This window comes from Halictus rubicundus, chromosome 15 (assembly GCF_050948215.1).
Source record: "Halictus rubicundus isolate RS-2024b chromosome 15, iyHalRubi1_principal, whole genome shotgun sequence".
In the NCBI taxonomy this organism is placed as follows: domain Eukaryota; kingdom Metazoa; phylum Arthropoda; class Insecta; order Hymenoptera; family Halictidae; genus Halictus; species Halictus rubicundus.
Window position 1 is genome coordinate 5,743,834 of NC_135163.1, and position 24,017 is coordinate 5,767,850.

The 24,017-nt window shown below is 43.8% G+C and overlaps 2 protein-coding genes across 3 annotated transcripts in view; both read right to left on the bottom strand.

Annotated features, from left to right (window-relative positions):
• Window positions 1-2,476: 2,476 nt before the first annotated feature.
• LOC143361348 (uncharacterized) lies at window positions 2,477-6,524 on the bottom strand. Its single transcript, XM_076800684.1, has 5 exons — window positions 5,952-6,524; window positions 5,107-5,567; window positions 4,909-4,979; window positions 4,414-4,657; window positions 2,477-4,349 (listed from the first exon to the last, which is right to left on the bottom strand). Exons 1-5 carry the CDS (start codon window positions 6,112-6,114, stop codon window positions 2,982-2,984), a joined length of 2,307 nt encoding a protein of 768 aa, XP_076656799.1. The 5' UTR covers window positions 6,115-6,524; the 3' UTR covers window positions 2,477-2,981.
• A 1,565-nt stretch (window positions 6,525-8,089) lies between these two features.
• Sima (HIF-1 transcription factor component sima) overlaps window positions 8,090-24,017 on the bottom strand; it is a 69,231-nt gene continuing 53,303 nt past the window's right edge. For both annotated transcript variants that reach the window (XM_076800807.1, XM_076800809.1), the window contains exons 8-14: window positions 18,495-19,047; window positions 17,595-17,850; window positions 16,561-16,904; window positions 15,859-16,097; window positions 15,239-15,384; window positions 14,715-15,172; window positions 8,090-11,416 (exon numbers count right to left, since the gene is read on the bottom strand). In XM_076800807.1, the coding sequence (XP_076656922.1) occupies window positions 11,099-11,416; window positions 14,715-15,172; window positions 15,239-15,384; window positions 15,859-16,097; window positions 16,561-16,904; window positions 17,595-17,850; window positions 18,495-19,047 (2,314 nt within the window). In that variant the 3' untranslated portion in view covers window positions 8,090-11,098. The remainder of the gene's footprint in view (window positions 11,417-14,714; window positions 15,173-15,238; window positions 15,385-15,858; window positions 16,098-16,560; window positions 16,905-17,594; window positions 17,851-18,494; window positions 19,048-24,017) is intronic.

Sequence of the window (24,017 nt, forward strand, 5' to 3'; positions counted from 1 at the left end):
GTCTTCGAGAGAGGGAGGCTTCGGTGCGAGGGGTTGGAAATCAAATGCTCGGAGTCTGCTGAAACGAATGCAACGCCCCTGTTAACAATTTAAACGAGAAAATAATGTAACTACTTCGCCTCGGTCTTGCCATGAATGAACAGACTCCACAGAGTTGGAGTTTAATTGCAGTATTATCATTTGCTTCGTCGAACATTAGTCGAGCAGTGTAGAGGAAAGAAGCTTTCTGAATTTTTATTTTCTGTATCGAGAGCATTCATCTCAGGAATTAATTAAGCAACGTGCGGATTTTATGCGTTTGCAACAAAAAAATTCGTAGGCATCATTTAGACGGAAAAAGTTACCAATAATAATGTGAAAAAACGCTCTGACGCGTTTTGAACCCTTCACAAGAGGCCTGTCTCGTCGAGGATCTCCGGCTCGGCGTCCATTAGACTTTTATCTGTGATTGTCATTCGCGTGCGCTCGTCAGCCCAGAGAAACACCCGGTACACGTGTCCCGGATGGAACTGCGACCCTCTCGATTAGGGTTGCGCGTTCCGGAATGCGAACCTAGGCGACCCGTTTCAATTTCGCTTGTTCGATTTGCTTTTTCCTCGACGTGTACGATAGCTGGGCGGCTTATGAAAAATCGTGGATCGCTTTGCAGCCCTTGGACGCTTCGCCGGACGAACGTGCTAAGAGAGGAGAGCGAACGAGCGAATGGGAGAGCGTGAAAGAGACAGTGAGAGAATGAGTAAGAGAGAAAGAGCAAGAGAAAATAATGCGTGCGACTCGAGATTGTTAGGCCTACCGTAATCGTTTACTTTCGAGGAAAGAAGGGAATACACAGAGACGATTATAAATAGTTATAAATAAATATATATATATATGTATACATATGGTACATGTATATGACGACATACATGCAAACAAAACATACATGCATACATGAACGAGCGCGGTGAGCCCTTTTCTTAAGTAGCTCTATTAATAGGAGAAAAAGAGAGATCGAGAGAGAGAGAGTATGAGAGAGAATGAGAGAAAGGACACGGGTGCTAGAGAAAGGCTACTTTACTCGCGAGCGGTTAATATCGTTATATTATTATTATTATTATTATAAATATTGAATATATATTATATGATACGGGATCCAGCAATATTGTATTGTTACTTCGTCGTTACTATTTATCACCGCCTATTCGAGGATTATACATTATATATATATATATATTATACATAACACACATATATATAATGTACTTATTTTACAAAAAAAAAAGGTGTCCCTCGTAACGAGTAACTCATATCGAACCTACTCCGGGTCTATATGTATTGTACCTTTAAATACATATTCACGAAACTGTATAGACACGCAGAGATGCGAGTAGATAGACGCAATAGAGAGGGACGTAGATAGAGGACGTACCTAGATGAGGACGAGCGAGACAGGTCCAGAGCGAATGAGAGATTAGAGTGAACGACCGGGGTCCCGATTGACCCGGGGGTCGCTCGCGAGACCTCACCCAGGACCCAACCCTTTGCACCTTGATATCAACACTGTTTTTCCTTCAACAACTATTGAGCCACTCCCGAAGTGGCTGTTTTAAAACTTTAAAGTCACATATTTTTAGTTTGATTTGTGCAGTCTTGTAAAACAGTCGCATTCCGGGAAATTAATCGTATCGCAAAGGGTTAAGTCGTAAAAAAGGTACCAGACGTGAAGCGGCATGGTCCGTTCGAGGATCAATGCCAACGTCCCTTGAGAGATCACCTGGATCCCGGTCTCCGAGCGATCCAGAGCGTGCACCGGCGTCCCTAGATCGCGATAAGCGGCCAGGCAGCGTGAAATCGCCGCGATTGGGACCACCGTGCAGAACTGCAGGGTGCGAACGGCGGTGGGCGTGTCCGCCAGAGCTGCGGACACGCCCCCGTCATGCCCAGCGGTCGCGCGAGCCGCGATTATGGGCGGGGACTGTGCAAAGCGACGCCCGCGTTGAACGACACCGGGCGCCGAGAGTACGAGAGAAAGAGAGAATGATGAATTTAGTACGTGTACATGGTGGCGGAGTTTGTTAAACAGAAACCGAACAAATAATGAAACAAAAAACGAAAACGAAACAAAGTTGTGTAAAGTATTTGGTAAACGGTGAACTTTGCTCGAAGAAACGAATATCAGCTTTTCTCTTTTTAGTACCGATGTATTGTCGCTAGATGTATTACAGAGACTAAGAAGTATTCTTCGGCAGTACCATTATAACAAATGCCTGTGTATTTTACTTCTCGGCAAATAAACCATCAAGTATTGTAAATACTAGACTAGACATCGTTTTGCTTTGATGGAGCGCCCCTGTTTGATAATTTTCTTCGAGGAAACGAAGAATTCGGGTTAAAAGTAGGGTTTTCTTGTATAAACGTTGAAAAGTATTTTTGGCTTTCTTATTTTGCAAAATTTTTTGAGAGGTCCGTTCAAAACAGCATAATGCTAAATGCAATGTAGAAGTGGCGTTGCCATTTCGTAGAATAAAAAGAATATTGTTTGTACAGTCCTCAAAGTTCACGTAACGAACACCCAGTGAAAAGTTGCTGGCTCGGTCTTCCACTTTCTCGAAAAAAATTCCAAATGTAGCTTTCATTTTCAGGTGACTAAGCTGATTTTATTCCTCGACATTCACAGTAGGCGTTTGATAAGCAGCTACGTTAGGGGCTTCAGAGGCGGTCCTTTCCAAGACCCGCCCACTCTCCGCCCTCTCCAACGACCGCTTAGCAGCTGCTTATCAAACCGAATATTTCACTAAACTCTAAAACAGCCCATCTCCAGACTGCGGATTTCACTCGCTCGCGACGAAAAAGTCTAAGTAAATACAAATCTAAGAATGTTGCTACATCATCTCTGAACCTATTAAAATTATCAATTGAAGGAATACATTTCTATTTAACTGCTATCTCTCTCGACAGACTCGGAAAGTGTTCATTTCGCATAAAGATCCGCAGTCTGTTCATCACCGACGCAGAATGGATCTCGAGGCGGTGGAGGATCGATTCCAAGGTACGTAATTCTCTCTGGAACGTGTTCTATCCCCTAAGTAGTCGTTTGTGGACGGGGCAACAGGTGGAGCAACCTGTGAGATGGGCGTGGCGATGATTGATCCGCGAGAGGAGGCGGGGCTTCGTTGAACGGGACGATGGCAAATGCTGCACTGTCTCTTCCTGCAGTTGGCGGTCCAAGGATTCTGGGGAAAGGGTGGGGGTGTGGGTGGAGGATGCGTTTGTATCGTGGGTCGCTTCCGATCCTCCAAGTTCGCCAGTAGACGATAAGAGGGCGGGACGTTCTTGCAGCCGAGGCGAGCCAGAAGGTTGCTCCGCCTGGCTTCGAGGCTGGCGATGCCCCTGCCTCTCTGCGCACGCCTCCTGGAGCCCTTCCTATCCTGTACGGCCTCTCTCCTAGCCAGAGTGTGCTGGAGAGAGCCCCTAAATCTGTCGTAGACATCCGCGGGACTGAATTTCACCCTCTTCGAGCGATCGGAGCCGGAAGTCCGGTCGCTGCTGGAAAAATCGGCGCCTCCGCTCTCCCCGTGCTGCGTGGCCTGGTCGTTCCGCTCCTCGCCCCTCCCCTCGATCCTACCGAACCTCTCCAAGACCTTGACCCGTCTCCCAGAGTTCTGGCTCGCAGTCATCTGCTCTTCGAACGAGTTGACGACCACTTTCTCCTTGTTGGCGTCCTCCTGTTCTATTTCGAAGGTCAGAGCGATGGGCGGAGGGGGAGGAGGAGGTGGAAAATCCTCCGTGATCGATGCACCGTCCGTTGAAGTGCCCGGCGAGTCGTAATCCCGCCTCACAACCACTTCGGACCTCGTCGCGTGCTCCGAAATGCGTTTACGGTCAGCCTCCCTCGGGACCTCCTCTCTTCCCTCTCCCTTCTTCCGTTTAGCCCGTCCCGCCCCTCGCTCCCCCTCCGACGAAACCTCGTCCTCCGACAAATGGACGTCCTTCCTGTGAACTCGAAGCTTGTTGGCGATCGATATCGAGGACTTGATAAGAGGCAGGCTCTTCGACTTCGCCGAGGAGATCCTCGAGCGGATCTCGTCCAACATCTTTCTGCCCTTACTTTTCGATTTACGAGCCGCTTTCGGAGCTATTTCCTCTTCCTCTGAGGAGGAGGAGGAGGAGGTAGGGGAGGGAGGTGGTTTATGACTGGATCGTTTTCTGGGTTGCGAGCTACTGCTGTTTCGCTTTACCAACGGCGCTTCAGAGGACGTTGTCTCCGGACTGAAGAGAATCCAGACGCGGTATCGAGGCTTCCCCGGGCCTATGTATAGATCGTTTGAGTGGGCGGTTTGCAAGAGGCGGGACAGAAACGATAGGGTCACCTGTAACGTTTAATCGAATAAGATTTAAATAAGGGCTAACAACAAAATTTCTTAGAGATGCTACCTGATAGACAGTTAGGACAGCCAGGTACCCAGAAAGAAATATCCTGACAGTCGCAGCTCTATCGATGATCTTCGATCGACAGCCTAGAGTAGCGATCGTGAGGTGCTTAGGGTTGTAGTCGTACGCGGCGCTGGGGTTTAGGATGTCGTGGTGGACACAGGGTTTCGGGATGTCGTTCGAGCAACAGGAAAAGGGTACGTCCGCGGTGTTCAGCGGTTCTTCTTCTTGATCTTCGGGCGCTGATCTTCAAAGAACAATGGGGAGGACCAAGTTGGATCATCGGAGCCCTTATTATTCGTCAATCATTAACCCTTCGCCTTATTATATCAAATGGGACACCAGAAACTTTGAAATCAACCCATTAAGGGCTGTTCCAACCCCTTCTAGATGGATCCCTTCGAAATAGCATATTCATTTTTTACGTATTCTTTTAACAAATATTTTTTTTAAATCTTTCTAGACGGGAAAAGATTCGTCACTGAAGAGTGTACAAACTGTATCACGTCCCCAAAGTTTGCAAGCCGTTTAGCTCCAGGAAGCTTCATCCCTTTTACATTAAACCTACCCTGCACAAAGCATTATAGAAGTGAGAAGATTGAATCCATTTGAACTTTGCACAGTTTTCATTGTAATACTGTACTATTGTATAGTAAAGTAGCGAAGCGATTGAAACGATAACTGGTTCGGTTATACCCACTGCTCTTCCAGTCGAGGCCCGTTTTCGCGCTGTTCAGGGCCCTCGATCGCCAGCTTCAACCAAGGTACACGGAACCAGTCCTCGTAGCCGCTGTCCCCGCAACATTCGAACTCCGTTTGCACAGCGTCGACGCGCTCCTTCACCGTGACGTCGTTGCCATACTTCTGAATAGCCTGCATCAGACCATCGCGACTTTTCTGCTGGAAACCGTTCAACAGGGCTAGATAGGTAGCATTGAGCACAGCTACCAGGAACCCTGACAGCAGACAGGCGATCACGTGGAAGAAGAGGAGTCGGTTCGCCACCCTTTGCAGGTCGTCGACCTTTTGCTCTTCTTCGAGGTCCGCCTTGGAGGACTCCATTCGCAAAGAGAGACAGGATTTCAGGCCCAGGATGTAGGCAGGGGAGCACAGCACGGCGGACGAGATGATCACCGACATCCAAACGTAGCCGTCACCTACTCGGTGAGATCTGCTTTAATAGCTATTGATCTGATTCGTTTAACCGGACGTTAGCGGGTAGTTGACCGTATTAATTAGACTGCGGACCTTTATGCAAAATAAAAATGTTCTAGAGTTGAAAATAAATTACCCTCAAATATTTGTAATCTCTTCACTGTTTTAAATTTCGTTCATTCATTCTTTTCATAAATACATAAAATCCGCAGTCTAGTGATGGTAGAGTATGGTTACAGTTAAGAGGTTGAAAGAAACTCTGAAATTCTCAACTTTCGCTTTAATAGGTAATTTTCGAACGTTTACGACAATTGTTCACTCATTCATTATCCTAAATCGTTGTAAGGATGGTCATAATTGCGGTTAGGGGTTGTTGGGAGGCTAACCTGGAGAGACGAGGTTCAAGTAATCCCCGAAGCCTCTTGCGAACCTCACAGCCCAGACAATGGCAACGACGACAGCGATTAGGCCAGCCACGTTCATCGAGGACACGGTCGTGTAAAGTGCTTTTACAGAGCTCCAGTTGTAAACGGCATTTACCGGGCCCATGTATTGTGCGGTTTATGGTGGATGATCGTCAGTCGTATTCGACCTGTCATCGTAAACACGTTGCGTGGTTCCTCTGCAATGAAATCTGTTGTCCGAGGACCGCCTGAAGTCGTCCCCAAATAATATCATAGACGAGGAATACCTGGCTCACATGCGTAGTTCATGCGATATTTCCAATCAGAAAATACAGAGTGAACTTTCAGCTACCTTCACAAACAGTTTTCAGTTCGATTTTCGCCCTATTTTCGTGTTCCGGTTCGCGAGTCAAGTAACCACGAAAATTATTGAAGCAACAATTCCTTAACGTATGAAGATCGATCCTCAGAACGAAAAGAAATACTTGTTAACGCTGCACATGGTATCAGTAACAATAACCCGTACACTATCGCTAGACCTGCATGCGAAACGGCTCATACGAACTATGTTTAGTTATATTTTATTCTATTTTGTATATGTACACGTTTAACGAGATAATTTATATGGTAATTTACGTTTAACATTGTAGTTTAATTTATGAGAAATAAAGAATATTAATTAAGACAGATAAATGGAGTTCTTCTTTTTCCACACTGGTCGTGAATATGCGATGTTAGAATTAAATTAATGACACCGAAAATTTCGGGAACAGCAAAATTTTTTTAACTCGTGCGAAAACTTCGAGCGTCTGACTTGTCGTTGACTTACACTACTGAAATCCCGAAAATTTTCGACCGTCTGACTCGACGTCGACTTGCACTACTGAATTTTCGAAACTTTCGACCGTCTGACTAGTCGTTGACTTACACTACTTAAATTTAGAAAAATTTCGTGAAAATCTCGACCGTCTGACTTGTCGTTGAGTTGTATTACTGAAATTTCGACATTTTTCGGCCGTCTGACTTGACGTCTACCTGTATTACTGAAATTTCGAAAATTTCGACCGTCTGACTTGACGTTGACTTGTACTACTGAAATTCGGATACCTCCTTTGATATCATGTTCTCCTAATACAAAAGCGCAAATTTCCGAAAATTTCGTGAAAATCTCGACCGTCTGGCTTGTCGTTGACTTGTACTACTGACATTTCCGAGAATTTTGGCCGTCTGACTTGACGTTGACTTGTACTACTGAAATTCGGATACCTCCTTTGATATCATGTTCTCCTAATACAAAAGTGCAACTTTCCGAAAATTTCGTGAAAATCTCGACCGTCTGGCTTGTCGTTGACTTGTACTACTGACATTTCCGAGAATTTTGGCCGTCTGACTTGACGTTGACTTGTACTACTGAAAATCGGATACCTCCTTTGATATCATGTTCTCCTAATACAAAAGTGCAAATTTCCGAAAATGTCGTGAAAATCTCGACCGTCTGGCTTGTCGTTGACTTGTACTACTGACATTTTCCGAGAATTTTGGCCGTCTGACTTGACGTTGACTTGTACTACTGAAAATCGGATACCTCCTTTGATATCATGTTCTCCTAATACAAAAGCGCAAATTTCCGAAAATTTCGTGAAAATCTCGACCGTCTGGCTTGTCGTTGACTTGTACTACTGACATTTCCGAGAATTTTGGCCGTCTGACTTGACGTTGACTTGTACTACTGAAATTTAGGATACCTCCTTTGATATCATGTTCTCCTAATACAAAAGTTCAAATTTCACGAAAATTTTCGCGAAAATCTCGGCCGTCTGACTTGTGGTTGACCTATACTACTGAATTTCCGAGAATTTGGGCCGTATGACTTGTCGTTGACTTGTACTACTGAATAGATTCTCGGAATTTTCGAAAATTCTCGGAAATTTCAGTAGTATAAGTCAACGACAAGGCAGACGGTCGAAATTTTCACGAAATTTTAGAAATTTCAGTAGTGTAGGTAAACGACAAGGGAGACGGTCCAAATTTTTCGAAAAATTTTCAGTATGGTAAGGAAAAATTGTCGGTTCAATAATTAAATACGCAGATACGTCTTTTTATTGCATTGTCTTTATTTATTCATTTTTATTTCTTACATGAAAAGATTCTGTTAAAATACAACATAATGGTGTTATCACACATGGTAACGTGTGTCAGCGTTATCTAACGGTACACTCGAGAACCGATTGGTAACAAGAATCCGGATTTAACTACAAGAGGCGCCACTGTCTCGTGCGACGACGAGTCTTCGTTTTGCCAGCTTATGGACCTAATCTGTTCTAACGCCTTGGTTTTTTAACAAACTAATTCTTCTCCGTTCTGTTTGGGTAGATTTGGTATTATTAAGCATTCTAAATGGAAGGAGTACAGAGAAGAACACAATTGATTGTAGAAGAACTGATTTAGTCGGTCTAATTGGACTTCATACCTTCAAAGCTTAAACGATGTCACATCGTTAATGGAAAAACTGGATTTGACAGTAGAAATTCTATTTATTTGTTTCTCATAATTCACTTCCCCACGGTAACATCGCTCGGTACCGGGTAGTGTAGTACAAGGTATGATTAATAGCAATGGTCTCGTGGTGTTACATGAGTAAAAATACAGACGATAGTAAAATTAATAAAATTAGTATGCTCTTACAGTGACTGTATATCGATAAGTGATATTAAAAATATATATGTATACGTGTGTGTATATTACATGTATACATATATTCGTGTCATGTAGCGTTCATCGAAACAAAATGGTCTCGGAACGAACCCGGCGATACAATACATATATAAATATATATCTACATGCACACGTATACGTATTTCTAACAACTGATAATCGGGATTGGCCTTGTTAAAAACTATAAAAAACAGTAACAACAATGACGACGGGGCACGCGACAGATCCGATCGTGTCGCGGCTGGTTTCGTCTGTGGCCGCCATGATATGGAAATCGGTGGCCATGCGTTTCCGTTGCGATTCCGCATCATTCCCGATAACTGTTTCCTCTGATCCCGATCCGTATTATCATACACGAACGAGACAATCGCTCTGAAAACGCGTGGTTGGCCCTAAATGCGATTGCTGTCGACGCGGAACAGCGTCAGGTTGTTAAACATGAAATGTCCGATTTTTTTTACGTCAATATTGTAACGCGCGACCCTAAACAATTCTCACGAGTCACTGAACATGTAATCAACTTGAAGCAAAATCTGCTTCAGCTTGTGTTCATCTTTTACGATTTTATGAAAGCACAGAACCTGATGTACAAACTTCGATGTTGGCTTTTTATTGTTTAAGAAAATAGTGGACTGTAAAGACTTACCTCAAAAAATTCTCACACGATTCTAAATGTATAGCGAACCACCTTGAAGCATTGAATCTGTTCCACGAGCTTCAATGTTTACTTTTTAATATTTTACAAAAGCACAGAATCTGTTATAGAACCTTCGATGGATCTTTCATTACTTTATAAAACAGTTCATAGCAAAAAATATCCTTCAAAAAATTCTCACAAGATTTTGGATGTATAATGCGTCATCTCACAGCAAAACGTCTGTTATATAAATTCTGATGTTCATCTTTTTGGTATTTTATAAAACGTTTTTCTCAAAAGTCATATTTATCATCTGTCAAATTATGAAGTTATAATTAAAAATTGGACATTGCGTATACAACAACCTAATGCTACTAGCAGACTGCAGATCTTTATGCAAACCTAAATTTCTGTAAATTTACAATTTCGAGAAATATGTTCTCGAGTCTCCTCGTTCTCACGGCTTTGTACAATGTCAGAGAAAAATACAAAAAAATTGTTACTAAAGAAAACAATTAAACAAAATTCTCTTCCGTGTCCATTAATAATAAAAGAAAAAGGAATCTTACAAAAATTTCTACGAGTGTCTAAAGATCCACAGTTCGACACCGAACAGGCTCGAAATTGTCTAAACGAAATGTAACGAGGACCGTTTTCCATCGGCGGCCACCTAACAACTATAGCTTCCTAAAAAATGCATTGGCACTTTCATCGCGCGATCAATGGATCATCGAATCGCCCTGTTCTCGAACCGAAACGGCGTGTGCGGGATTATCAATGGACAATTTCTGTCTCTGGATCATCTACGTTCATCTACAAAATAAGATCCGCCATCCTAACACTGGAACTATCGAACCAATCAACCACATTAATTTCATCGCAAAATTAAATTCACCGTTTCGAAAACTCTCGCGTTTACAAGGCGCTGCGGATCTTAACGAAAGCTCAATGGGTAACATAAACTCACGAATCATCTTAATAACTCTAAATAAAATAAGCTATCTTAGTATTTAGTACCTGAAATAATATTTTACCCAGCCCTAATTTCATTACGTGAACAAAGTCATTGAATGCAAGCATGTATAATTGTATAATATATGTAAATGATCTGGCAATTTATGTTAGACTAATTAATAATTTAAGAATTATCTCAAAGCCACGCGAAATTAATTTCTAATATTTTCTATGGAAGTGAACGAGTCAACTAATTCGATTTATAACTAATCAATTTCTTAAGAAAGCTACCACCATCTCTATAAGGCAATTACGAATTGGTCGTTTCGATTGGTTGATAGTTTCAGCGTCGAATGCCCGCGATATGGAACAATCGTGATTAGACCGTGGATTTTCTAAATAGAATACATTGAGACATCATCAAAAACTTAATAAATGTCCCATTTCATTTGCGACTAAATTAACATATTACCTACCGGAGGAATTAAACAATTATTTAATAACTTCCATAAATCTACAACTGAGGATCATTCAATAGATTCTTTGAAAAGAATTTAAACCAACCACTTCAATGAGAACATAATGAAATCATTTCTTGGGGAATTATGTTTTACGAAAAAAGAAGATTACTGAACTACTCTTTGACATACCATAATTTAGAAGTACTATCCAAATACTTCCTGTAGGTAAAGCGTTAATTTCAATGAAAAAGGAGACTCAGTAATTTGTTATTTTCATAAAATTAAAGAAGATCCACAGCCTAATCGTGAGGTGTAGACATTGCATTTTTATTCGGCGGTTCTCGTCGAATTTTTAAGGTCTCTTAAACGAGCTCTCGGTCCAGGAGGGTCCCGAACAAGTCCGGTTGCACCAGTAGCAGCCCGCTAGTCGACATGCTCGGATCGTAATCGAAATGTTCGAAGTTCATCATCGTCGAAGAGGGTAAAACCAATGATCCTTCACTGATGAAGGTTCCGGATAGTCGTTTGCTCGATTCCGGGCTCAACTGATCGTACGATTCTATTGATCCTCCTGAAGGAGGACACTGAGGCACCATTTGGTTCTCCAGTTTGACGGACAATGGCGTCGTCATGCTTTTTGAAATCGCTATGGGCACGTTGCGAGACTCCATCAAGTTCTCCTGCAATATACAATCAAAATTAGTATGCTGTTCCACACTTTTTAACTAGTTACGCTTGACTAGTCAGATTTTATTACACGATAACATTTTTTACACAACTGTAATAGCATCGCTATAAAATGCGATGATATTTATTTATTCATTTTAATTTGCGGAAAGTGCTTAAACGATTTTTAAAGCGAGCGAGATTTTCGTCGAGTACCAGTCCTCTTGGATGCTTTTTGAACATTGACAATTTTTTACACCCAAGTTGCAAAAGATAGACAAATGTTTTTGCATGGAATGATTCTGCAGACTCGTCTGAATAGAATTACATATATTTTTGTACCATTGTAAATATTTCAAAATGTTTAAGTAATAATTGAAGAGAACAAGACAATCGTTGAACTCTGACAATTTTTTACAATTCAACTGAATGATCTACATAAATATTTTTTAGTAGAAATGAGTCTACAAGTCTCGCCAAATGCGACGGTATTTATATTGACAAACATTACGGCCATAAGTTTATTTAAACAATATCCAATGCGTCGAACACCAATGTAATACAAACCAGCCACTCCCAGTGCTCGTTAGTAACGAGAATGAAATTAATTGAACTGCCACTCAAGCGTGCTGCGTTTCGTCCGAATAGCAGGAAAAATAGGATACTCTCGAAAATCAAAAAGCAACTAATCTAATCACGTACCGCTGCAGTCGCATCTTGCCCGGCATTCAAAAAACAAGGTCACGTTCATCGAGGCTTCCGTTACATAATTCTAACAGCAAACTACAATCAACAAAACTTATCTTCTCTAAACACTAAACATCCAACTGTACAAACACCCGATCAATATACCGCAAGCCCCCATAAACCTATCTCGTAATACCAGTATTACTATACTCGCGACAAACATTTCAAAACTCGTCGTGCGCGTTATCGTTCAATAATAACCGATCTTAATAAAAGAAAAATCTACAATAAAAAGAAAAACAGAAAAAGAATAATGATCAAAGCTCTCTTTTACAGCCCGACGTAAACTCTATCAATCGGTTACCAACGATACCGACGATCGTCGACACTATGGATCCTCTATACTAGATCCTCGAACAATAACAACAAGAATTTAAAAAAAAAAGAAACGCAACACAGATGGAGCGGTAGGGATGAGAGAGGAGGAAACGAAACGCAGCAGTACTGGTGGTTCGATGTTCAATGTTCAATGTATTTCTTCCTTTTCGTCTTGACAATCTTCAATCAACAATTCCATATACTTTGCAAAGTAGAGAATACATAACGTGGCTCTAAACGTGACGCTGACGGTACTCGACGAAAACATCTCGTGTATCATGCCGCGGGTATAATTCGCGGGACCCGCACCTCGGTCGCTCGATCATGCTCGTTTTTTCGAATCTCTTCAATTGTTGGAGAGAGACTGTAAAACAATATAGTATCGTGTCCCAGGACCCAGCGACCGGGGCTCTCGATAAAAGAGTTCAAACCGTTCTTCCTCGAGCTCCTGCGCAAGCACTTCCGGAGCGGACATAACCTAGAAACGCGACCACGGGGGCGATCATAGCCATCCCGGTTCACGCAGATCAGGGTACAAAATCCAGCGGAGAACGTTCAACGTTCGTTACAATGCATCGCGACGCCTGATTCGTTCTGAACGAGTTTACAGCTTGTCCGGTTTAAGTGTACACACGAGATCACTTCCCCGAGCATTGTAAATACATAGTGTTTCGGAGGAATGCGGTAGTGATGACCTTGCAGAGGCCCTTTCAACGTCGTACCTTCAAAGTTTAAAATGGGACCCTCTTTGGGTTTCGTTACGTATTCTTTTCAGCAAGGTCGAACTGTTTTGAGAACACTATTTACACATATTGCAAGAAACGAGAATAAATATCTTTTTAAGTATTGCTTGGTGACCTTGCAGGGTCCTTTGAAGATCAAAATTTGAAATGGAACTCTACGGGTTTCGTTACATATTCTTGTGCATGAGGTTGAACTGTTTTTACTACTTACACTTGTATATTGCATAAACTGTTATCAACCACTTTGCAGTTGATATTATTTTAACTCGAATACCAAAAGTTTCACCCCACCGAGAATATTGTCATTGTATATGAATTTTCCATTTCACGCACACTATGTTAAATGTTAAATGTTCGGTAACTTATTGTATAGAAACAAATTTAATGCTGTGTTAATGTTCCAATCTTCTAAAATGAACAAAAAAGTGTTATTGTAAGTATTAGAAATGTACGATAAAAATTCGATAAATCTTGTCTATGATACTAAATACCTGTTTCCAATAATGATCTACTTCTATTGTAAGTGAAACAAGTGTTTCTTTCATGTATTTTTTAAACAATTTAAAATATTTATAATGGAGTTATGCAGTTGGGTCCCTAATTTAAAAATACACGATTTAGCTATATAAATCGTTTCTCTAACACGAATAGCTTCCGATATGATGGCTCTCGGAGAACTACGTTCTCTAAAAGTATTATCAAAATCTGGAGACGTCAAAGGTCCATTAAGTCTTTAAAACAATTCAATGTCAATGATAAGAATACATAATTAAAAAAAAACATAGAATTCTATTTAAAAAATTGCATGTGACCTTCACAGGACTTTCCAAGGTCCTCAATCAAGATCAAACAATTATCAGCAATATATATCTGCCTTAATACCATAAAAATATTCGTCTGAAGCACTTATGATAATTATTTACAAGTAGTTGCTCTCCACCATTTCAATGACCTTAAAACATGTCGCCAAATCTCGATCAGACATTGACAACATCACGTGTAGTATCAAATATATTTTTGAAAAATTCTCGTACAAGCAGAGGCCCATATATCCACGGAAAAAAGTTGCTCAGAACATTGACCTAGACCACACATTTCAAGGCCACAGAAATACGACGAACAGTAGTATCTCTTCATAAACGAATATCAAGCATGGTTCTTCCTTTCAAGATTGAAATGAGACCTTCACAGGACTGTTCAAGGTTCTAAAAGGCTGATCATCACGCTATCTAGCCCTTGCTACCCTACCACATTCTTCCGCAGCATGGCATTTCAGCTACTCGGAGGATCCGATAGCGTGTGTACATTTAAACCGGGACTCTGTGGACACCGGACGTAGACAAAGAGAGACATAGAGAGTGTGTCAGAGATTAAGTGAGAGAGAAAGAGAGTGAGAGTGAGAGAGAGAAACAGAGGCAATCCACCGGTCCGCTCCTTCGGCTCACGTGCTCGCAATGCTCTTCGAGGGCTTCGGTTTCGCGAAGCACACGTATCCCGCACTCACGTCGCATCCGGACACCAGTAGGTTCATCAGCACGCTGTTGCACCCTGTCGAGGTCCTCTCCGCGTTCCTTTGAGCCCCATCCCCGCCACCCCCGCCCTCGCAACCGCCGCCCCCGCTGTCTCCCTCGCCCTCCTCGATCCCGAAGTCCCTGACATCGTTTCTCCTAGGGTTGCCGTTGAAACAGTCGCCCTGGTAGCCGCCTGTGCTCCTCTGCACCGTCTGCTGGGACACCAGTCGGCGCAGCAGCTGGCTGCCGCCCATGCCCACAGGCTTCCTAGGCATGGACGGCTGCTGCTTGCCCAGCAGATGCTCCTCCAGTCCCAGGGGACTGCTACGGCGACCCTGATTGTCGCACTTGATCCTCTTGTTCTCGGTCCCCGTTTCCAGCGAGGCGGTGTGGATCCGTTTGTTAGGTCTGTCCAGCTTCGTGGACCAGTGGCTTATTTCGAGGCCAGTATCTGTGGAAACGGAGGTGGTTAGAAGAGGTTCCGCGAAAGGTGGACACGTGAGTATGGAGTACTCACTTTTCCTGGGGATTTGGCCCAGCACCTGTACCGGATTTACTAGACCGCCACCGTGGTCGTTGTATTTTCTGGACACTACCTGGTCCGTTTTCAGAAGCTGCGCTAGACTCGAGTCTGACATCCTCTGGTCCTTTTCGTCTAGCATCCTGGAAATGTCAGTGGCGATTAGGGTTGCTTGATAGGGAGGACGTGCGTTTTTAAATATCTTGATATTTTGTCTGTGAGATGAATTACAACCCTTGGTCATTGAATTAGGAGCACTACAGTCTGGATATTTTGCGTGGAGTATTGAAGATGTCCAGCTTCTCAGACGCTATTGTATCTATGAAATGATGTTATGAATATCCTATTCTTCGTGTCCTTATAAATTTGTTGGTTATTAACAGATGATTCTAATGCGGCTTCAGACGTTACCGAAGACATTCGAATCGATGAAATTATCTGGTACCATACTATGGTGCGGACAATGGCAATGTGACATTTGTGACAAAGAGCTAGAAAAAGGCAAGGTTCGTACATGATTTTAATTCAGTGACCGTTTTTCAATAGAATTATTTCTCATCGTATGGTTGCAAAGAAATGATCATTGTACAAGCCTAACGCAGGATTAAGCCATGTACCATTTTGGACAGCTCTTTTCCGTGATCTGTGGCGGACTCCACATAACCATGTCGTCGCTGATCAGTAGATCTAACGCCTCGTCTTGGTCTGACATAGGTATATAGGGAGCTCTCAATGCTAATTCATCGTCTGCTATGCTATCGCTGAGGCCTAGCATCAGCATCTCGTCTTCGGATAGACCTTCAGCACCGCTGCCACCTGTCGGGCTGCCCAGGGAGTCTATGCTTCTTTCTGGACTCTGCGAAAATAACACACATTACTATGGACTTCGCATGAACGATATCCAATCAAAACTTGTACACAATCTAATTGATTCATTATTAGCCCGTCCTTCTAAACTAGCCAGTACGTTGCAATGCGAACCTGTGTAGGTAGCATTTATGGTGGCAGAGTTAGGTGATCTTGCAGTTAACACATCAAGCGTCATGTGACTTTGTACAAAAGTCAACAAATTGTTCGCTTAGATTCAAACATGGACTATTAGATCAACGTACAGTGAATTCCCGATATATGTCAACAACACGGGTCTTGCCGGCGTCATGTATCGTCCAGACCTTGGCGACACATATAGAGAAATCACTGTATTGAGTGTGAACGTGTACATTGCTGGCAATATTTATAAAATTCGTTAAAATTCTAGGAGACTGAAAAACTCTGCCACCATCGGCACAACAATTCCCCAAGTAAGTCCAAGATCATACTCGTCGGTATTTGACGAGGGTGGGCGACACGGAGTTGGGGTCGATGCTGCACGGGCTGCCGGGCGAATCACCATACATGAAGGGATCGCTATCAGCGAGGGACTCTCCCAGTCCCTTGTTCCTGGTGTCACCGAGGTCGGTGTCCTTGAGGGGATCGCCGAAATCCGTGGAGCGCAGTTCCGTGGTCAGACCGGCGCTCGGGCTGAGCAGGGGACAATAGTTGTCGGTGCCGAGGATGAACTCGTCGAGCATGTCGGATAGGAAAGGCGTGTCCTCCAGGGGGACGCAGACGTCGCCAGGTGTGGGCGCTAGATGCGTCAGGTCCTCCGGCTCGTCCTTCAACACTGCAACACAAGAAGAAGAAGAAGGGACGCACAAGCGTCGCGGTCAGCAGATTTCGATCGAGAGCGTCGTCTTTATTGTACTGTTGTCGTCGCTTCCGGAACCGATAGATTATGTCAGCGCCGCTCCCATCGTCGAGACGCCGAGATTTACCGAGAGACTATTTATTCCTCCTCCATCGCCTCCGACCCCTCTTCCGCTACGGTCGTTTGAAGACGTTATCGCGATCGAGTCACGTGTCGCGGGTTCTTCCGCTCGACGTGCTACATTGCGGTTTGCGCGAATCTTCGAGGAAAAGGGGAAGCCGCGGTGCGGTCGGTTTCGGAGAAGACTAGGCATGAGTGGAGAGTATAGTTATGGGGAATCGATGGCTCGATTTTCCGTGAAATTGGATACGGTCAATGGGAAGGGAGAGGCGGTCCCTTTATGGCTTCGAATTTGTTCGCGAAATGTAGAACATCGAATTTTGTTATCTTCCAGGAGTATTGATTAGAGTTGTAAAATTTTTTGAAAAATGGGACCGCGTTCTTCAAGGTCTCTACTACAAGATCAGCTCTGTCTCAGGATGATCCTTTCCACGAGCACAATCGATTTTTGACTTTCAAGATTTGTCGATTTAAAAAGGAAAACACTGACATAATCGAACGGTTCCCAGAGCAATTGAGGAAGGAAGAACAACGCATGACACCCACTGGTAAGGCCTGGTTGATCCTCGCTGAACGTCAAGAAGCCCTTGTTCATGTCCTCGGTACGAGGCGCGAAGATGCTCGCTGTTGCAGTTTGCGGCGGTGGTCTGCAAGTGATCTGTTCTTGTTGTGGTTGTTGTTGCTGCTGCTGCTGCGGCGGTTGTTGTTGCGTGGAAATTGGCACGAACAACTGTCTGGTGACTGTTTGAGGTCTGTCGGTGCGAACAACGGGCTTAGGATTGTATACCAATGCCGGCTTGCCCTGAAACGATGAACAACAACAGTAAATCAATCTGCTTCTGCCCCGGAGTAACGAACTTACAAAATAGTTTTCCATAGAACCGAATAAAATATCTGAATGACAAAAATTGTGAGAGTGGATTGAACTTTCCTGTTTAATATAAAAAAAGAATCAAGTCGATCGGACAGCCAGTTTCCAAGATAAAAATTCGCAAAGTACAGTCTGCTCAGGCAAGAACGAACAAAAATCGACATAAGCTTCGCCAAAGTTTAAACATTTCTGTTTCACAAGCAAATTCACTGTTCTCGAAACGATGACTTAAACTCCCCTAATTATGCCCGGACTACATGGAATTTTCACCAGGATCCAACTAGCCTAACTAGGAAAATTCCCCATAAGAAGATACTAGTCCCCTTAATCCCCTAGAAATCGGGAGCTAAAGAGAATAACAATTACTGAACTTGATATAACAGTGATAAAAAGATAATTAGAAAATTGTTTTCTCTGGTTTTCGAATTTATCTTTGTCCCGATAAAATAACAAAATTTCTATAAGTAATAGTTTTCTAGGGAAAAAATGTTGAAATCAATTCTCCCGCTTTACAGGCGAACCCGGCTTTAGAAGATTGAAAAGGGGATCGATAGCTGAAGAAGAGTGAAGGATACCTGGAAGATGAAGGGGGTGGTTCGCCGACTGGGCCGCAGCTTCCGTTTCGGCTGGTCGTTCTCCTTGAGCGACTCCTCGAGCGACTCTTTGAGCGCTTGCACGCCGACGAACGATTTCTCTGCGTCGCGGACCGGTCTCGGGAAGGTGTTATCCTTCCGCGAGCCGTCCTGAAGACCTTCCGGCTCCTTTTCCCCCTTGGGAGCCGCTGCTCTGAACGTGGAGGTGGTCACTGTCAAAGGTTTCGTCGGATCTAGAGCGACAGCGATCGGTTCCCGTGGGAGATCCTCGCTCTTATACTCGGTGTGAATCGGCTCGATCGCCGGTTCCTCCACGCCTGTTTGGTAGTCGTTGTTGTCGCTGTTGCTGCCGGTCACGTGAACTTGAAGACAAAGCTTCGTGGTAGCAGCGGGTCGTTGGTCGTTCACCGTCTCGTCCACGTTGGCCTCGTTGACCACGCTCGAGACCACCTTCTCCTGCTTCACGAGGCTCTCCTCGGTGTCACGGGCTGCCAGCTGACGCGCGCTGTACACCTCATCCTCGCGCTCCACCCCGCTGCAAACAGAAATCCTACCTGGTGCAACGGAACCTATCACCGCGAAACTCAACCACACACACTCCTCTCAACATTTCGGAAAATAGATTCGGAGAAGTGTCTTAAGTTGAAGCTGTCTTGTTCGGCTCTTTTCAACACGGGTTTCAATTCGGTACTGCCTTGTTTCTCGGAAACGTGTCTTAGAGAGTCTTTCTTAAAAATCTATCTCACAGTTCAAAATGTGTTTTTAAAAGTTTTAAGGTTCAACAGTTTTATCTCACTGTTTTATTTTCGTTCTTGAAGACGGATCTTACGTCCACGTTGTACGTTGTACACTCTTTAAAATAAATAAATAGATTCTCATTTAAATGTCGATTTTCAGTGCCGGTATATTATACCCGATTCGTTAAAATTATTAATGGAAGCAATAACCTTCGATTTGCTTCCTGTTTCTTGTAACTCAGGCAGACAATTTTTATTTTAAACATCTGTTCAACAGTGTTGGACCATGTTTAACAGTGTTGGACCATGTTCAACAGTGTTGGACCATGTTCAACAGTGTTGGACCATGTTCAACAGTGTTGGACCATGTTCAACAGTGTTGGACCATGTTTAACAGTGTTGGACGATGTTCAGCAGTGTTGGACGATGTTCAGCAGTGTTGGACGATGTTCAGCAGTGTTTGACAATGTTCAGCAGTGTTTGACAATGTTCAACAGTGTTTGACAATGTTCAACAGTATTTAACGAGGTTCAACAGAATTTTACAATGCTCAACAGTGTTCCATGAAATTTGACGATGTTCTAAAACACGTGTTTGACGTGACTCAACAGTGTTTGACGTGTCTCAACAGAGTTCGACAATGTTCAACAGAGTTCGACAATGTTCAACAGAGTTCGACAATGTTCAACAGAGTACGACAATGTTCAACAGTGTTTGTCGATGCTGAACAGTGTTTGTCGATGCTGAACAGTGTTTGTCGATGCTGAACAGTGTTTGACGATGCTGAACAGTGTTTGACGATGCTGAACAGTGTTTGACGATGCTGAACAGTGTTTGACGATGCTGAACAGTGTTTGACGATGCTGAACAGTGTTTGACGATGCTGAACAGTGTTTGACGATGCTGAACAGTGTTTGACGATGCTGAACAGTGTTCGATGACGTTGGACGATGCTGAACAGTGTTCGATGACGTCGGACGATATTTCACAGTGTTTGACGAGGTTCAACAGTGTCTAACCAGGTTCCACAGTGTTAGATAATACTCAAACACTGTTCAATGCTATTTGGCGATATTTAACAGTGTTTGACGATGTTCAGACACAATGTTCGACGTGACACAACAGAGTTCGACAACCTTCAACAGTATTTGACGACGCTGAATAGTGTTCGATGACGTTTGACGATAGTTGACAGTGTTCGACGCGGTTCAACGGTGTTGGACGATGTTCAAAAGTGTTCGAAGATGTTCGAAAGTGTTCGAAGATGTTCGAAAGTGTTCGAACAGAGAAGTAGATGTTCAGGGAACCATGAGAGGCGTCGGTAGAGTGCGACGAACGCGTTCGAGATCGCTGGCAAGACTCGGACAAGAATCGAGCGTGATCTATCGTCACATGCGGCCTAGTTAGAGAGCGTAAGAAGCAAGAACAACGTTTGCGGTGACCGCCCCCGCGCTCCTCCCTTGTGCACTATGCCCGCCTGGGGTCCTGACCCTCGTACGAGACGGTGAAGCACATGGCCACACGGTTGTTAGCTCGCGAGCCGTTCTTACGTAACGATTACGCTCGTTCGTCAACGTGTTGCGGGGACCGGGGTCCGGGGACCGGTTCAACACCGCTACCGAGGTCCGTCAACTCTTGGTACAAAGTTGAATCGTTGTGTGGTCGAATCTCTGCGCATTGTTGAGTCGCCTCGATCGATCGATGCGTACCTCGAGAATTGTGTTTCTCAATAGATTACGAACTAGTTTCAACGGATTGACATCGTCGTTGTTGTGATCGCACGAGAATTGCATCAGCACCGCAACCAACCATCAGGAAATCAAAGAGAAAGAGCGTAACGGATTACACATTATAGAAAATTCGATTGCGCGATCCGGTCGCTTTCTCGTCGTTAGATTCCCGCCGGGTTATCGTAAAGGTTAAGGCTGCGTGTTGTCGACCAATGTATCATCGAAAGATTTGTGTCTAATCGCGCCGCTCGCGCGACCATGCATGCCACCGGGCCAAGGATTCTCATCTACGAAAACATAGTGTAAGCGTAAACATAATGAGCATCGTTATCTAGAGGTCCCTCAGGAATGTTGAGCGATTAACAATAAGCGACAACAATGACGATACGAGAGCGCCGGCCGGGGGCCCCACTGACTCTCTGCACGCCCCTGGCCGTGTTCCCCACCGGAGCACACTAACTGCCTTTAACCAGTCGCAACGGCTTCGTAATTGTCGCAAATTGACCAGCGGGACCCCAAATGCTCGCGTGGTAATCGCGGGAGAGGGTCTCCGTGGCCCGCGAGTGCACGCACGGTCTATCTCTCTACGCAAATAAATTTTATTCGGCTGATAACGCGCTGATAACAAAGCCCCCCCCCCCACTCCCTCGATACGGTACACGGAACTTGCGGTTCGCTTTAGGAAACTTTTCGGCTTCCCGATCATAACTTGTTTGTTCGGACGACAGAATCGTATCTTCCGAGCGTCACGCACTGTTTCGTATGGTGTGCTCTATGGGGCACCGTGGGCACTCGAGGCCTTCGGAGGTGGCCCGCCAGGGAGGCACCGCGGAAAGAAAGCGCCCCGGGTTTCTCGTTCAAACTGAATCCAAAGTGAAACGATTTTATATTTAATTATGAAGTACAGAAATTTTGAAATTATGATATTCAGCTTTTACAAAATGTATTTACGTAGTCTTCCTGAAAGTTTCATTAAACAATATCTGTAGACACAGCAGCCGATGGAGTGGACCCACAAAGCCTGCCACGTTTTTAATTGTTTCAGAACCTTTTTCTATTGTTCACCTTAGGGTAAGCTTTTTCCACGGTGTCTGTCCAAGATACTTTTTAACTTCTCGAAACGTCTTTAGCGTTGACAGTGTTGATTCTCGTGTGGACCGGTCGAGGGTCCAGAGAATTCGTAGAACTGACCTTCCAGAGTGTTTCGCGAACGGCGCAGCTTGCAGCAGCGTTTCGACAACCGTTTCTGCAAGGCGAATGTTGCAGTCGCGCGATGGAGAAAAAATTCGCGGGACACAGACTTGCATAACGCGCCGGGCGATAAAGAAACGGTTGGATCGCGGCTTTTATTTTTAGTTCGAAACGGCCAACCAAAGGCCGTTCTCGCGCGTTCGAGGGTTTCGGGCTTGGCCGGCGAGATGAATCGTCGAGCCGGTGAAATGAGTAAATAAATTCGGGCGCCGCTGTGTACCGCTGCAACCGGAGTGCAACGGTTGCATAAGAACCTAGGGAAACCGCTCTGTTCCATCGAGGAAGGAATCTTGATATCATCGAGTCAACAAAAACCTATTCTACCTCCGAACGAGACCAAAGAGCAATATCCAGAAAATGTGCTAACAATTATTGGCCTGGAACGAAAGTCCGTAGCGTCTGAATTAAAATTAGTGGAAAAAGCAACATTTGGAACATGTGCTAACAATTATTCGGCTGGAACGAAAGTTCGTAGCGGTTGAATTAAAAATCGAAATTATTTAATAACATAAGCTACCTCGGAAGATGGGAAAAAGTAATAGAACGGAATGGAAAATATTCGGATCTTTATGCAAAACAACGATTTTCTATACGAATTGCAACAAACTTGAGTGAAATGGAAATTTATTTTCCATTCCACTATATCACATTATTTATTGAAACTATTTTTAAATTCTTGTAATGTTTCTACCGTTTTAAATTACACCTTCTTATTTTTGTTACAAGTGCACAAAATCCGCTGTCTACTTGTTGAATAAATCTATGAATAAATATCTTAATTATACTTGTACCAATTTTCAGTAGTAGTGAACTTTTGTAGATCTGGAATAAATAAAAATCGTACTAAATTCTGTGGAATTTTGTGTTATAGCATTTTTTGCAAATTTTCAGAAGCGATAAATGCACAGAGATTCAGTCTAAAATGCAGTCTATTAATCATTATAGTATAATTACACTTAAGTATACCCGGCGATATGGGGGGGGGCAGTTCCGCGACGTTTATCATCCAGGTCTCGGCGACATATACAGAGAAATCGGTGTATTCGTTTCAATTGTATCCTCAACACTGCACGTAGCATGTTATTTTTAAACCGAATCATGACCTGTCTACTATTTCAGTTGTTGTTCAGTTTACTCTACCCGGCCAGTCGAGGACCAACAATCGTGCAAAAATGATTACAAAAATATAGCAAAACCAACCGCCGTATCACCGTTCTGAAAACTCTATTTTCGTTCCAATCAATTTCTGTCCGCCTCCGGTCAATCATTCGGACGAGCGATGGTCCAAGAACCAAGTCAGGGTACTCCGTGTGTCGCATTGAACTTCTGCTTCTGGTTTGTCGTGGCGACAACCACGAAGGAAACTTCGTGCGGAAAGGTGTCGGCTGCCAACGATAAGCGATACTTTGAATTCTCGTTTGCGGGAAACGCTTGGGGCGTGACGAGCGATCGAGAGCCCTGCCCCTCCGAGTGGACGAAGAGGGGGGCGTGATTAGACAGAGAAAGACAGAGGGATGAGGCAGTAAGAGAATTGGAGACGGGAGGATTGAATGAAAAAGAGCGACAGCAAGATAGAGAAAAAGGAAAACAGAGAGAAGTGAAGGAGCAAGGAGAAACAGAGATAAGAAATGGAATGAGAGAGAGAGAGAGAAGGGAAGGAGAAAGGGGAAGGGAGAAAGTGAGAGAGACAGGCCGATTGGGTAGAGTTAGGTGCAAGTTAAATATGCGGCCGGTATTGTTAAAAATAGAGTGACGGCCGACCGCCGGGTTGCTTGCGCAATCGAGCA